The sequence below is a fragment of the Sarcophilus harrisii genome, chromosome 2 (assembly GCF_902635505.1).
Source record: "Sarcophilus harrisii chromosome 2, mSarHar1.11, whole genome shotgun sequence".
NCBI classification, from domain to species: Eukaryota; Metazoa; Chordata; class Mammalia; order Dasyuromorphia; family Dasyuridae; genus Sarcophilus; species Sarcophilus harrisii.
This window is the reverse complement of record NC_045427.1, coordinates 501,919,963-501,937,307: the sequence shown is the minus strand read 5'-3', so window position 1 is coordinate 501,937,307 and position 17,345 is coordinate 501,919,963. Positions and strand designations below refer to the sequence as shown.

The 17,345-nt window shown below is 36.7% G+C and overlaps 1 protein-coding gene across 1 annotated transcript in view; it reads right to left on the bottom strand.

Moving 5' to 3' along the window:
* Positions 1-11,503, bottom strand: part of SLC27A2 (solute carrier family 27 member 2) — a 67,557-nt gene extending 56,054 nt beyond the window's left edge. The window contains exon 1 of the mRNA XM_031955179.1: positions 10,668-11,503. Within this exon, the coding sequence (XP_031811039.1) occupies positions 10,668-11,145 (478 nt within the window). The 5' untranslated portion in view covers positions 11,146-11,503. The remainder of the gene's footprint in view (positions 1-10,667) is intronic.
* Between the last annotated feature and the right edge of the window lie 5,842 nt (positions 11,504-17,345).

Here is a 17,345-nt window from a genome sequence, read left to right as displayed (position 1 = left end):
AAGGCTTATTACATCAAATCAAATGCCTTTTTGGGGGCAATCAAGAAACACAAAATGGTCTTTTCTTCTCTCTGTGAGTCAATTGTGTGACTATAAAAAATGATCTACTATAGAAAATTGTCTTCAAAATTCTTCATTTCCTTCTCAAATTTTCATCAAAACTACCCTTGATATGTATGTAACTCATTTTCATAAATATTTTAGAGATGAGAAAGAAAGCATATGACTCAAGAGTTGCTGATGTCTTTCTCAACTGCTTTTTTGTTTTTGTAGTAACATTGTAATTTTCCTCCAATTACTTAGTATCTTACCCTAAAAACACAATCAGTCCTTCACAAACCTATCTCACTTCCAAGACAGATTTTTTTCCCTTCTATGTACTTGGTTTGTTTCAACCATATTCCTGAACTTCATCTTAAGTAGCATTTTAATTTTCTCATATAGCATATTGAGCACTGAGATAATTAGAATCCATATGTGGCAGGTTCACTATTATTGATGATTGCTATAGAAATTATGGAAAATTGTTTTCATTTTCCATCTGGGTGTTGTTCTCCCAATTCCCAGGGTTGGGTAGCACATTTCAAGATGTAGGCCCTAAGAATTTTAATTTTTTAAAAAATAAACATTTATTGAACATTCAGTTGTACTTATTATTTTATTATATTTTATTTTTGTTATAATGTACCTTATTTTCATACAGCAAACTAAAGAAAATAAAACCTTATTTTAAAAATTAGAAAAATTTTTTCAGCCTTAGCCTTTTAGCTGAAATAGCATCTTTCCAAATGGACCCTGCTCCTGCAACCCTTCCTTTTGCTATGAAGGGCTGTGGGTAAAGTTTAACAAGTAGTCACCAGAGGCACAAACATTCTCTAAAATTAAAAAAAAATTTTTGTTGTCTTCTTGAATACTTCAACCAGAGCCTCAGAGGAACTGGGCCACAGAAATAGCAAAAGGAGCCAAGGTGGGAAAAATGTCTAAAATAAAAATGATTCTTCCCTGGCTGGATGTAGCTGGCTGGAGTCCTTGGGCAAGGATAAGGGACTCCTACGGGCAGGAAGGAAGAGGGTGGAAAGACCATGTGACCCCAACAAGAACTGGGTTCTGCCAAGCCGAGAACCCACAACAACAGGAGAAGTAGTGTTGAACAGTGTGAAACAGTATCATAAAAGGGCCTTACATTATTAGATAATTGTATCATTAGAAACTCCTTTAGATAAAGGAAGAGTAGTAAAAGGGATATTTATTATACCACCAAGAGGCCTAAAGACTGGGAAAGCTGCCCCCACTTTAATGGGCTCTGAGATTCCAAGCAATCCCAGGTTGCTATCATAGCCAATTAATTATAGAAATGTGTACTTGGAGAATGGCATGTTCCATATATATAACTGTGTCATTTTTCCTGATCTGGCTAAGTTTTGTTGCACATAAAGCTTTCTACAGACTTATTTCCTATTATTTAATAAGATGATACTACTATATGTACCAACCTTTCTAATGTTTTATAGATGACATAGTATTCTGAACTTGTATTTCTATTGCATCCTCCATAAAGGTCCTACTCTAAGGCTACATTGGGTTCTTCAATGATACACTAGACTCCAGGCTCTGGTGGGTTCTATTATGCTACAAAGGATTACTACAGTTCTTAAAGGATTAAGTACAGTTCTGGTGATAAACTCTAGGCTGTCAAGGGATTGATTAGCCAAGAAAGCAAAAACTGATTCATCTACAAGTTGATGATGAAAGGTTAGCCACTATGTGATGAAATCTTTGGCCATAGCAACCCATGAAATAAAGGGGAGAAAATAGCCTTCTGTGATTTCCATTCTGTAGTTATGGAAATAGACTGGCAAAAAGAGAGTAGAAGGTATAAAGAACTACAGTTTTTATCCTTTTTATAGAAATTAATTATTGGTATTGGAAACGTGAAATACTTGACCAGGCAGAGGGTACTAAAAGTCACAGTTTTTAGATTATTTACACATATTTAAATAAATATGGAGTGTTCAGAAAGTCTTAGTGTAGTTTTGTAATTTAGTACTTTAATACGATGCTAAGACTTTTTGGACAACCTGTAGAGGCAGCTAGGTGTTGAGTGAATTGAGCGCTAGACCTGGAATTAGGAAGACTTAAATACAAAACTGGCCTCAGACATGGGTAAGTCATATAAACCTAGATAAGACACTTAATCTGGCTGCCTCAGTTTCTTCATCTGTAATATGGGTATAATCACAGCATTTACCTCTCAAGATTGTAAGGATAAAATGAGATATTTGTAAAGTGCTTTGCAAACCTCAAGTACATATTTAACACACATAATACATTAATATATACAATATAGTAAACACTAATGTATAACTATATAAATGTGGACTATTATTATTCATTAATTGTTGATATTGTAAATATGAGGTGTTTATCCAATGACTAGGGCAGAACTAAAAATTGCAATTTTTAGACTGTCTATAAATATTAACTTGATGGTACTACACATGTGGGATACTTGTCCAAGGACCAATGAGTTGACATATTACTGCAACAATGGAAATAACATGAATATTGATATTTTTTAAATAAATGAAATCAAGTATGGGGAGGTTTCTACTAAATGGAAAAATGGCTCATGGGTTTTCCTTGGAGATAAAAGGAGTTGATTTCATACACCTGGTGATCAATATAGTCAAGACAACAAATATTTATTAAGCACCTATTTGCAAAGTCCTATGCTGATATAATATTCAAAGACCTAGAGGAAGGATTCCACTGTGTAGATTACACCCTTTATGGACAAAAGCCACTAAGACTAAGAGGTATTGGGAGGGATTGGCATCTGCATAATTGGCCTATAAACAGGAAGGCGTATACAGATGAGATCACTCATTCACTGATGTTTTCAAGAACAAGGTGGAATACAAAAGTGCAACAGGAAGGATGCAGTGTTATTGGTGTTTAGAAGAGAAAGACATCTTTTTGAGCTGGGTGTATAGAGAACAAAGAAGGTTTTATGGAGGAGATAATGTTTGAGGTGGGAATTGGAAAATAGATTGGCAGTAGACAGAAAGAAAGAGATGTAGGTGTCCTCTTAAGGATCCTTGCAGATCTAGATCTATGACTTTATTCCATGTTAACCTTAACATGTTAACCTTAACAAGGCCATCCAGTCCTTCCTTTGAGTGATGAACAAACTGTATCAAGAATAAAACAAAGAGGATGACTATGAAAAATGATTGAAGGCTAGAGTCATGCCAAGATTGAAGGCTCACCTGAAAAAGGCAAGAAGAAGGCAAGAAGTTTGTGTTGACATTGACATTGGAGAAAGGCTGAAAAGCCACTGAAAAAATTCTACTTATAGGTGTAATCATGGATGTATTATTTTTCTTAATGGCATAGAATTAGTTATTGATAGTTTATTGGTTGGTGATTTTCAAATCTGAACGCCAGCACACGGGAGACATTCTAAAAGGGTAGAACTCAACCCAACAGTTTCTTTAAAAAATTAAATATATTTTAAAAAATTGATTCATCACCACAACAAAACTGTACTTTTGATTAATTTAATAAAAGTTAACTTCTTCATGGATAAAGCAAACAAAGGGAAAAACAGAGGGAAATGAGGTTTTGTACAAGTGTATTCTTTATAAAGTTACTCTAACCAACTTGTTTCTTGAAATATATATATAGTATAACTGCAATGTTACAGACATTCACTTCTGAAACCTGCTTGGCCCAACCTACCATTCAATGCTCTGGTGGTTTCACTCAATTTAACGAAATATTAGTGCTTGGAGTAGATTATACATTTTGGCTGCCTCAAAATCCCACTTCCATTAATATTATTGCTCCTAAGGAACTACCTGCATCCTAGCTAATGAATCAAAAGGCCAGTTAATTTCAAAGAATTAGCAGGTAGGCCAGTACCCTAACAAAGAACTGATATCACTTATATTCGCTGCATAATTTTTCTTTCAGTTTAAGGCTTGGATTCTTATTGAACTCTTTCTCCTAACACTTCTGTTAGGAAGGCAGGAACAGTTTTTCTATCAACCTTTTAATTTTGCAGATGAGTGATATAAGTCCTAACTTAAGGGAGAGGCTCAAGATTACAGTTGAGGTAAATATTTTATAAACATATAATCACTATTTCAGGGCATACATTTTCAGAGATGAAACTAGAATAAAGCAATAAAGGCTTTGATTCTGAGGAACAAGAATTTATAAGGCAATGAGAGTACAGAATCTTTTTAGCAGATGAAAAACAAAGCAGTTTACTACCTTTTTTTTTTTTTTTTTAATCAAGAATTAGTAAAGTAGAAAACTATCAGATGGGTTGGAATATCTCTTTTTTCCATAGAGCCTTGTATCCTGAGGTCCAAAGTCTCTCCCTCACCCAAATAAATTTATCTTAAAAATTTGAAGATACATTTCTTCTTGCTTGATCTAGATTTTTTTTTTGGTGCTTGTTGGGGACAAAATATTGTGGCTTCAACTCTTTATATAGCCAAATAAATGCAATAATCCATATTATATTGCCACTTAATTATATTTCCCATGGATTTTTTTTCAAGGTATCAATGGTTAGTCTCAATAGGGCTTACTAAAACTCAAATGTGTAGCTGTTATTGCTTATACTTTATTTTTTTCTGGTAATACAGTTTCTTGGGGGATAACTAACTCTACCATTCTCAATCATTACCAATAATAATAAAAACAAAATCAAATATAATAATAACTATTATCAATTATTATTATTATCAATATCATTATTATTATTAAGAGAATGGTCCTAAATTTAGCCGATTTCTTCAGATAAGACACACAACACACTATTTTATTAATATCTTTGAATCTTCAGAATAGTCACAATGACACCATTCATTCTACCCTATGTATCGCTCCCACTGAATTGACTTGTTAGTTCAGTGAGAGAGAGATTCAGGAGAAGCTTGGTTATCTGACTCCTTATTTAGAATTCATAGGATTATGGATATAAAGCTGGAAGAATCCAATCTGATCATTTTCCCAGATCAGGATACCTGCACCCCAGAAAGGGTAAGTAATTTTCTCAGGATCACACAGGGACTAAGTAGCAAGGGTAGAATTTGAACCCATATCTTCTGATAGTAGATCCAGTGCTCCTACTGTACCAGTCTGCCTCCACAGATTATCATATGTAGTTTAGAGTTGGAAGAATCCTTAAAGATCATCTACTTTAGTCCCATTATTATATTTGTTTATTTATTTATTGTTCCTTCATTTAAAAAGTAAAGTTTTATTGTCATTTTTAAGGCCCAGAAGTCATGAACTGAATGGTTTTATAACTGTGATGGAGCAGGGCTAAGATCAAATGAGCATCCAGACTCCAAATATAGTGTTCTTGTCACTATTTCATTCATTTGCAGACACCAATTTGGATGAGATATATGGCATTGCCTTGGACCATCCATGTTCCACTTGATGTTCAGAGTTCTTCTTGTAACTATCTCATTCCCCATCCCTTGCTCATCCCACAGGCTAGAAGGGACCTTAGAGGTCACTAGTCCAACTTCTTCATTTTAAAGTTGAGGAAATCAAAGTTCTCAAAGGGTATAGTATCATTAAGGAACTGTGATGGTAAAAGGAAAATGAAGGTTAATAAAGGGAAGATTGGCTCTGGGGATTTTGCACCCAAGAGTCCAGCTTTGTCTCTCTTTGCTATGAGTCAGAGGGAAATTATTTTTCTTTAATGCTAATCTTGTGTATGTTTTTACAAAATCAAAACAAACCTCCCTTCCCCCTAAACCAAACCAAAATAAAAAAAAAAAACCCAGGCATTATAATGCTCTATGTTATACCATCAACACCAATAGATTGTAGGTCAGGTTATTTGCTCCAACAAGCACAAAATGAGAAATCCATCTCTCCCATTATAACACCATGTGTGTTTTGGTCTCCTGACCTTTAATTATAAGAAATTTCTAGTCTGCTAAGAACAAGCAGCTTTAGTGAGAAAGACCTGGATTTAAATTCTGTCTCTGACATCTATCATTCTCATGACCTCTTAACCTCTTAATTCATCTCTTCAGAGATAGTGGTAGATTCTGACCAGCATTGGTAGCTGGAGTTTCTTTAGTGGGAGTGTCTTATTTCAATGAAATTTAGACAGGTCTATCTAAAAAAAGTTATACTAGAATTTTCAATAATATATTTCTGTTGAGTTATTGAAATTATTTTGATTTGCCATACTGTATATGACTAGGTAGTGGGTTTTAAAAAACAATTTCCTCCAAAACTGGTCAAGGCTTGAGTTGGAAAGGACTTCAACTAGTATTGGGGTATGAGTACAATGTATTTGCTACATAGATTTTAATCTTCCACATTCTCAAATATACGTTCCAACTTGATCCATTTCTTTTTAGCCTCTGGGTTCTATTATACTTAAGAACGTCCTAGACAAGGCTCTAAGTTTACCAATTTATCTAATTTATCTACTACCTTACTGTTGTTGATAAGCACTTGGAAAACATTTAAGAGTTCTCTAGAGAAATTCAAGCTATTTGTTGTAGTTATTTTTATCATCATCATCATTTTATTTAGGGAATAAACAATCCCAAATATTATTTCACTGGATGATAGTCTATTGTCAAACATACTCTGAGAAGAGGCAGAATGATATAGTGGATTTGAGGGAAGGGATTGGGTCTTTGGTGTGGTATTTTTTGGTTGTTGGGTTTTGTATGTTTTTAAAATATCGTCACTACTATACAGTGTTTGGTCTATGGTAGGTGATTAACAAATGCTTGTTGTTGTTGAAATCCAAAACATAAAAGGAATAACAACCCCATTGAATGGTCAATTTTTTCAAAATCAATTTAATTCAATAAACATTTATTAAGTGCCTACTATATTCCAGTGCATTTCTTTAAAAGAAAAAAGCTCCCTTCTTTTCCCCCACAATATAGGCTGCTGAGCATTCAAATTAATGAAAAGCACACTAGACAAAGAAGTGGAAAACCTAGTTTAAGCCCTACCATTCTACTAATTTTCTCTAGGACTTTGGGTAAGTCAATTCACCTATTTAGACCTCAGTTTTTTCATCTATAAAATGAGATTATTGGACTAAGCAGTAGATTATACAGTTGTTCCAGTCGTAATGTGCTTACAGGCCCTCAAAAATGGAAATAATTGGCTGCTGTTCTTAGAAACCCTGCTATATATATATATATATATATATATATATAGTATAGGTTTCAAGTGGTACACTATGGGCTTACATGCTGAAAATGGATATATTCTCTCAATTTGAGAGCAGCCAGGTACTTTCATTGAGAAAGAATGTTTTACTTGGTGTCATGGACCTTGAGTTTGAATCCTTCCTTAGGCGTTTATTTACTATCTGAGTGACTCTGGACAAATCCCTTATCTTCTTAAGTCTCAGTTTTTCTCATTTGAATATGAGACTAACCATGACCTACTTTATAGGGTTGTGGAGAAGATAAAATGAAATAAAACATATATAGTACTTGATAAACCTTAAAAATGCATATAATTGTGTATGTAACAAAGTCTTCTTATGAAGGTCTTCTAAGACATGGGAGAATACAGGTAAATGGCACTGTAATATTTAAAGCCTTTGGGTAAGCAAGCCTTCCTTATTTTCCCTAATTCAAAATGGAAAGCTATTTCCCAAATCCAATTGTAGGCCTGTTTCCTGATATGGATTCAGGGCATGGTCTTACATAAACATTTATCCATTTGATACTGGCATTTTAGACCATCTTTGACATGTTATTGTTCTTTTAACTGACTTTGCTGGAACTTTCTGGTGAATGATCAGAATACCTTAAGTATATATCTAGTTTCATCTCTGATTTTTAAAGGCTCTGACAATTAAATATTTGTAGCAATTAAAACACTTTTTGGTGCTTGATATATTTTTGGCATCTGACATATACATATATGTGTATACATGATATTCCAAAAATTTTAGTATAGTTATAAACTATTCAACACATTATATACTATTAAAGTTTATATACATATACTTGCATATGTACACATATATGTGTATATTTATATACATATCAGATGGGAAGCTAGATGGCACAGTGGATAGAGTGAGGGGCCCAAATCAAGTTAGGAAGACCCAAGTTTAAAATTCAGCTTCACTTATCATAGCTTCTGTGTGAGATATGGCACGTGTTATTTAATTATTTAGTTGTAGTTATTCCGTTGTTATACTCATCCAACTCTTTGTGATCCCCAGTTTTTTTGACATAGATATTGGATAGTTTGCCATTTCCTTCCCATTTTACAAATAAGAAGACAGAGGCACAGAATTAAATGATTTGCCAGGGTCATATAGCTAGCCAAAGTCTGAGGCCAAATCTGAACTAATAAAAGAAGTCTTCCTAAATCCAAGCTCCACACTATTCACTGTGCCACCTAGTTACCTATATTCTGTATATATTTTTATAAACTTAAATGTATACATTTCTCCCCATTAGAATATAAACTCCTTTAAAGCAGGACTGTCTTATTTTTGTCTTTGTCTTAACATAGTGCCCCATACAAAATATGTGTTTAATATATGTTTAAGAATCCTAGGTTTTAGAGCTTAGAAGGGAACATAGAGGCCATTAAGTCCAATTTCCTCATTCTACACATGAGAAAACTGAAATCAGAATTTAGTAACATGACCATGGTCATACAGATAATAAATATTTGAGGTGAGATTTGAGCCCAGGTATTCCTGATATCAACTATCACACCATACTATGGAGCCTCTGATGCTTGTTGTTTATAAATTCATGTCTAGTCAACTCTACTTAACTAGGTAATAACAATTCCTAATTGGCTTCTTTGCTTTCAGGTTCTCCACAATATCCTTTACACAGCTGTCAAAATAATATTCCTAAAACACAAACCTGACCATGTCACTCCCCTGTTCAAACAGTTTGTGGCTCTTTAATAGGCAAAAGGGGTAAAATTCAAACCCTGCAATTTCTCCAGTTGTCTATGCCTTCCCTTACCAATTAGATTATATTTATTTTATGCATGTTTTCTATTTCCTTATCTGTTGCTTCCTTCCAATAGAATATAAGCTCCTTATAGTAACAGACTATTTTACTGTTGTCTTTGTCAGTGTCTCATATATAGTCAATGTTTGATAGGTCATTGTTGAATTAAAATAAACTAGCCTGTCAGTCCCGCTCCCCCCCCTCCCCAACAATATGGCTCTAAGATACTTTATTTCATATTGTTCCCTTTTGTGCACTATAGGTTCCTGACAAATAAGACTATTCACTGTTATGGAACTTAATATGCTGTCTCCTGCCTCCAGACTTTTTGTATATGCTGGGCTCTATGTGTAGTATACACTCCCTCCTTTCTGCCTTTCAGAATACTGATCTTCCTTCCAGATTCAGCTCAGGTGCCACATCCTTTGTGTAGGCTCCACTTCTTGTTCAAACTATTCTCTCTTTCTCTTTGAATACTTCCATGGTAGAATGTTAATCACTCCTAAATATATTTATATTTACCTGTGCACAAGCTCTAAGTTCCTCCCTTCTCTCCTCCTAAATAGTTCCAAGCTCCCCAAGAGCATCAAAAATTTGGTACAGAAGGTCCACCCAACAAATTGGGAGAATTTCCTGGATTTCTCTCTATATATGGGGTGTACCAATGGAGTACTCTGACTGTGAATGGCTAAGATAATATGTAAATTCTTCTGTTTGATTTTTAAAGCTCTTTACAACCTGGATCCTTCCTATCTTTCCAGTCTTGCTATACTTTACTCACTGTGTACTCTGTGACTCATGGACACTGGTTTCTTGCACGTAACACTATCTCCTCTCTGTCTCTCTCTGTCTGTCTCTTTCTCTGTCTCTGTCTCCCTCTGTCTGTCTGTCTGTCTGTCTCTCTCTCTTCTGCCTATCCTCCAAATCTGGAATGTTGGAAAGCCGGGAGGAATCCTGGCTTTTCATTATCCCTGTTTCTCCTCTAGACTCAGCTCAAATTCCACTTTCTGCACGAAGGCCTTGTCCTTGTCCTCCCTGCAGTATGTACCTTGTCCTCTGGGGATGACCTCCCATTTACTTTATACAGTTCTTTTACTCCTAGTTATTTGCATATTGTCTCCCGATTATAATGGGAACACCTTGGAAGCAGAAACTTTTTGCCTTTATATATCTAACCACTAGCAGTTAGCAAGTTTATGTTGACTATTAGCACTACTTGTATATAGAGAGGAAAGAGTCTGGCCCTGCCTTAATTTTCTATTTCCCCATAGATTAACTGTTCTACAGTACTCGAGCACAATTCATTACAAAGTCTGGATCTCTGCCCCTAAAGTTTGCAATCATTCATTCAACAAATATTAAGCACTCGGAATTGTGCCAGGCATAGTGGGAGACCCAGGAAACACAAAGAAGGGCAAAAATAGTTTCTGTCCTTAAAGCAAAAGGAAATGGCATAAATGCAGATAAGAAAATAAGAGTAATCAGGTTTGGCATTGTTGTGGAGAGAACCCTAGATTCTAAGATGCAAATCTGCCACTCCTTCCACTCCCGCACCCCAGAGAAGATGCTTTTACAGTCATTCGACTGAACCATTACGGGGAGGGAGGTACATGTGCGGGAGGACGAGGGAAGTGTGAAGGATGCTCGGCCAAGGGCCGGACTCACCTGGGGAGGACAGCAGCACTTTGGCCCCGCTGCACTGGAAGCAATGTATAAGGGACTTGGCTCGAATGTTGTAGTTGAGACAGGCCATGGCGCAGCCCAACTTGGCCATCCCCAGCCACAGCCAAACATAGGCCGGTTCGTTGCCTAGAAAGAGGGCGACGCAGTCTCCCTGCCGGAGTCCGAGGCGGTCGTGGAGCACACGCGCCACCTGGTTGCTCCGTCGGTCCACCTGCGCATAGGAGAGCGTCTCATCTTGAAACAGTACGAAAGGCTTGTTCGGGGTCTGGCGCACCCGCTCCAAGAAGGCGCTCAAGACAGTGCGCACTGGCCGACGTCTCGAGTAGCTGCGCACCCTTCGAGCTATTCCGACCACCTTCAGGAAGTAGTTCGTGTCCTGGAAGAAGTAGGGGCAGCAGAAATTCAGCAGCAGCGGCAGGAGCAGCAGCCCCGCCACGGCCGTGTAGATGGCGGGGAGCATGATGGTGGCAATGCCCCCTGTCCCCGAAAGGGCAGCGGGCGAACTCCGGGCGTGCAGCTCGACGCTAGGGGCGGGCGAACTCCGGCAGATGGGTGGCGGATGCGTGGGGGAGTGGGAGGGAAGGAACGAGGGCGTGGAGCGAGCTCCAGGGAAGTCGCGGGAGCGCTGGCCAGGGAAGACTAGGACTCGGACTCTCGGAGACTAGCGACTGGATGATGGTGGGGCACCAACTCTGGGGATGCCTTTGGAGCGTGGGAGGTGAGCGGAAGAAGGACTAGACCCGAAAGCGGAGGATGAGTCAAGAGCTTAGGAACAGCAGATGCTAAACCGATCGCTCCCCAGAGCCTGAGATGACAGAGGGGCGAGGCCCGCTACGTTTTAGGCTGATTGGGGGGTGGGGAGGGTGGGAGGGGGAAGAAGGAAGGTGGAGCTCCTTGGCCCTCTAGGCATCCGACGAGGATGGAGTCCTCTGAAAGCTCCGCCCACTAGGTGGGTCAGGAGGCCACCTGTGCTTAGGCTCACTTCAGCCGTAGAGCTCTGGCTCTTTAAAGCACCTCCGACCCCGAGTTGGGAAGGAAGGGTCGGCGTTTCTGGAGTCTTTGTTGCCATCCTCCCCCCAAAGTGACCGCTATCTTTCCAGCTGGTACCATGATCTTGTACCAGCCTCCTTCCCAGGAGCAAGGTGTCTCAACTCTTTGTTTCCGACCTGTCCTTTTATTGGAGGCTTGTTTTTTTCTCTTCACTTTCCCCAATTTCTAAGGATGTCCTTCATCGCTCTTAGTCGATGTACTAAGTAGCCGGTGTAATTTCTAATGTTGCCAAGCAGTTTCAGATAGTTACAGGATCTGGCAGGCCACTGTCGCTAAGACGTAAAGCGGGCAGTTCAATCAGCCAACCCTGTCAAATCGGTCTGAAACTGAGCGCCGTCTTGACACAGGTACAGCTAAACCGTCCTAAATTACCTATTTATTTCGCGATAATACCAAGTTCCTGGGTTTCGCGGATTTGGGCTGTTAAGTCTTTTTGATGCACCATTGTTCAGGATCTCCGACTACGTGTGCTGTGTACTGTACTGTACTGTGTACATTGCAAACTGCTTTTTTTTTAATTGAAAACTTTTGCAATATTTCCCTTTCCCTTTCTTCCTCCCAACACACCCACTCACCCCACCTACTCAGCCTAGAAGTTCGGGTAAAACATGGCTATTCAGTAAATGCCTTATTTTTATTTTTTATTTTCATTTATTTATTTATTTTTTACAGTCAACAGCTACTCAGAAGCAAACTTCTTAAAAACCATCATTGGCACTTAATTAGCTTCAGAGAATGTATCTCTCTGATCCTTTGACCCTCCCTTTTATTGGTAGTGAGGACTTTTCATAATACTTTACATTCAAATGAAACTTTAATATTTACAAATATTTTACTTTCGGAAATAGAAACATTTAATATAATTAATGACTTGTTTCAAGTAGATAATAAATGTTTATCATATTTGAGAATGACAAAATAACAAATTGAAAGGTGGGATCCAACAATCTCTAAGTACTAGAAATCGAAGCTGGATTCAGTGGGAAGAGATTTAATAGAGATAAATGAAAAAATACTAGTATCAAAAAAGCTGCTTCACACTTTTTGAAGTGTGGGAGATGTGGTTAGTAGGCAATCTGAAGATCTAGAATGACAATAAACTTCAAACTCAATATGAGTCAACAATGTTCACAAACCTGCCATTAGGATGACAATTTCCTTCTGCTCTGGTCAGATTATTCTGTTCAGTTTTCATTTAGGAAGGTCATGAATTACCTGGAGAATTTTAAGGGTGAGATCTTATTGAATCCTCACAACAGTCCTGAGTAAAAATAATAATATAGGTATTTATCCCCATTTTAGGGATGAAGAAATTGACAGAGTTCTGTATATCTCTGTAGATTTTCAGGAAGAGTGGTGTCTAGCACCTCTTATTTTATTCTTACCTTCTCTAAGGAGGGAAATAAGCATTTATTTAATCTTTATTTTGTGCCATACATTTTAAAGATTAACTCATTTGATTCTCATAGCAACCCTGGGAGGTAGGTACTATTATTATCTCTTTTTTAGGAATTTAGGAAATAGGCTGAAAGAGGTTATGACTTGGCCATTGTTGCTCAGCTAATAAGTATTTAAACTTAGATCTGACTTATTCTAGGCCTAGCACTCAATCCAGTGTGATACTTAGCTATCTCTAAGGATGATTAAAGGTCTGGGACCATGTCATATGAAAACTGGTTGAATGTTTAGATTGGAAAAGACAGGGGGAGGGAAGGAGGTGAGAAAGGACAGGTGTAATAGTAATTAACAACTGTAAGAAAATATATTAGAAGAGGGATTGAACTTTTATCCATATTTTCCATAAGTTCACCTTTGAAATTCTATCCAAATGTGATGAAAGCCTTCCTCATAGCCTCTTCACATGTGAAAGATATCAGTGGAGCAGGCAAATTCTCTATCAATCAATCAATATTTATTAAGTGCCTACTATGTGCCAAGCCAATTAGTGGGGATAAAATGAATGGCAAAAGATAGCTTTTACTCTCCAGGAATTTACAGTCTAGTAAAGGAGACGACATTTAAAGATATCTTTACAAAGCAAACTATATACAGAAAAAATAAAAATAGTTAACAGGGAAGGCACTAGAATTAAGCAGTGTTGAGGAAGGTTTCCTGTAAAAAATGGAATTTTAGTTAGGATTTAAGCAAGTCATTAGGTAGAAATGAGAAAGGAGAGCTTTCTAGTAATGAGAAAACGCTAACCAGATAAAATGCTGGAAGGAGACAGAATGTCTGGTTTGTAGAAGTCAGGTGACTGGTGTCATTGGATCAAAGAAATGCATTAGTGAGTAAGGTGTAAGAAGACTGGAAGAGTAGCAGGGGGTTAGGTTATGAAGGGCTTTAAAAAAAATTTTTTTTCCTGCCATAATTGGGGTTAAGTGACTTGCGCAAGGCCACAGCTAGGAAGTGTTGAGTATCTGAGGCCTTATTTGAATTCAGGTCCTCCTGACTTCAGGGTTGGTGCTCTATCCACTGTGCCACCTAGCTGCCCCTTTGCATTAATTTTGATGGCTGCTGTCTGATCAGAATGGTGGCTGAAGATTGGATTCATCAGATGATGAAGATTGGAATGGCTGTGGTAATTTCCTAAAATAAGACAACAATAAAATAAGGCAAACAATAGGTTTTGCTAGAATCTACTGATTCTTACTATTACTTGAACATTTAGAGACCACTGTAGAGTTATTAATTGGCCGAATTTCAACATTGTTGTGTCTCAGGGAATAGGGAGGTCCAAGGAATGGGACAGAAATGAGCAACAGCTAGTTGGTGAAGTAGTCAGAACATACACGACATTTATCTTTTTTATATATTTTTGTTAAAGCTTTTTATTTTCAAAATATATGCATAGATAATTTTCAACATTCACCCTTGCAAAATCTTGTGTTTCAAATTTTTGTCTCTTTCTCTTTCCCCCATCCCTCACCCAGACAGCAAGTAATCCCATATATATGTTAGACAGAGGCAATTCTATAATATTTCCACAATTATGATGCTGCACAAGAAAAATCAGATCAAAAAGGAAAAAATGAGAAAGAAAGCAAAATGCAAGCAAACAATAAAAAGTGAAAATACTATGTTTGATTCACATGCAGTCCCCATAGTCTTCTTTCTGGGTGCAGGTAGTTCTCTTCATCACAAGACCATTGGAATTGGCCTGAATCACCTCATTGTTGAAAAGAGCCATGTCCATTAGAATTGGCCATTGTATAATTTTGCTGCACAACATTTATCTTAATAGGAATGCTATCTTATAATTTTCAGATGAAGAAATTAAAATCATTTCTAGTCACAAAAATGCTCTAAATCACTATTGGTCAAAAATGCAAATTAAGATAATTCTGAGGTACCACTTCACACCTCAGATTGGCTAAGATGATAGGAAAAGATAATTATAAATGTGGGGCGGGGGATATGGGAAAACTGGGATACTAATGCATTGTTGGTAGAGTTGTGATCCAACCATTCTGGAGAACAATTTGGAATTATGCCCGAAGGGCCATCAAATTGTGCATGCTCTTTGATCCAGCAGTGTCTCTACTGGGCCTGTATCCCAAAGAGATTATAAAGGAGGGAAAGAGACTCACATGTGCAAAAATGTTTGTAGCAGCCCTTTTTGTAGTGGCAAAGAACAGGAAACCAAGTGGATGCCCATCGTTTAGGAATGGCTAAATAAGTTCTGGTATATGAATGTTATGGAATATTATTATTGTTTTATTGTTCTATAGATATGCTTCTTATATGGTTGTGGTTCCTGCTACAATAAATCAGTTATAGCAGTAACATCAAAAATCATTGATAATAGATCACCATAAAAGAATAATTAATAATGATTAAAAAGTTTTAAATATTGTGAAAATTATAAAAATGTGATTCAGACATGATGTATGTGCTATTAGAACAATGCTGTTAATAGACTTGCAAGATATAGGATTGCTACAAAGTTTCAATTTGTAAAAATCTGCTGTGAAGTGCAATAAAGTAAAGTGAAATAAAATGAAGAATGCTTGTGGTTTTATGATTTTTTGCCATATAACATTACAAGAAGAATATAGGTATCAATAAATGGACTATTTCAGGGAGAATTTTGTAGTCATTAAATGAAGTTTCCTATTTTCAAAAAGAAATCCATCTTGATCTCTTCATTCTATTCAATTCTTGGTCAAGTTTATCATCCAGTTGCAGTGTTTGTCTTAGATATAACAATATGTATCACTATAATTCTATTTCTTTGTATTTATGTCTCTATTTTTTCTTGGAAATTTTATTTGTTGACTATACTTCTTAGATTTTACATACATATACAACACAGAATTATAAACAATTTTTTGTACTTTCCCCTCTTAATTTTGCTTGATTTTTAAAAGAAAACAGAATAAAATAAGAAGAAAAACAGAAAAGGAAAACAAAACAAAACATTGTCTAGTAGAACATCAGAGAGGATTAAAAAAAGACAATAAATTACCACTTCAAGAAAGGATATAAAATAGTAGAAGAAATTATATTCATGAGTGTCCATCTTTTCTTTACTTCCTTATAGGTTGTTCTTTTGTTCTCTGCTGGGCACTTTTTAAACTTTATTCTTTTTTTCCCCTTTCAACTCCCTCACTTTCCCCAAGCAAGCTATAGTTAAGCAAAGATGTATTTATATATGTGTATATATATATATATATATATATATACACACACACACACACACACACCCTGCCCATACTCACACATATACTCACATATTTATACATATACATTCACACCCACCCAAAGATCACATATGCATATATCTCTATATACACATATATAAGGCAACATGCATACATATATCTACAAATACACACACAGACACACACAGACATACACACACACATACACACACACATACATTTACCCATATGTCAGCATGCACCTAAAACAATATTAGTATGGCTGACTTACAGTGTAGATTTCTCTATTAAATATATTTGACTTTGTCTAAGATTAATGATTATGAGCAATATTTTTCTAATAAATTCTACTCTTGATCCTTGTGGTGTTTGTGTACATGTCTCTGTTCTTTCCTATCTCTGCTAACTCTTATGCTTTAATTTTGCTCCTTACCTTGCCTTGCTATTACTTAACCTTCCTTCCCCCGCTGGATCCCTCCTTTATCTTCTTTCCCCGTTCTTTGCTTCCCCTCCTGTCCATCATTATAGATTTTGGAGGGTGCTATACTCTTCATGGTATATATATATATATATATATATATATATATATATATATATATATATATATATTGCTTATTTAACCCATTCCTGATGTGAGAAGATTTTTATAACTATGAGCCCTCCTCCACTTCCCCAATGCCTCTATGTCTATTCTTCCTCTGTACCTCATTTGTATAACACAATTTCTATTTTTACCTTTTCCTATGTAATTTTGCTTTTTAAAGTCAGATCATACTCAGCTCTCCCTCAGTCTTTCTTTTGGAGCTATCCAATTGCTGATTTCAATCTTAAGCATATGGTGTACATATCCCATATCCCATTAAAAAAAAAGAGAGAGAGAATAGTGGAAACACCTCTAATCATGAGTGAGGGGATGGTGTCTCTAGCTTCACTTCAACTCTCCCCCCTG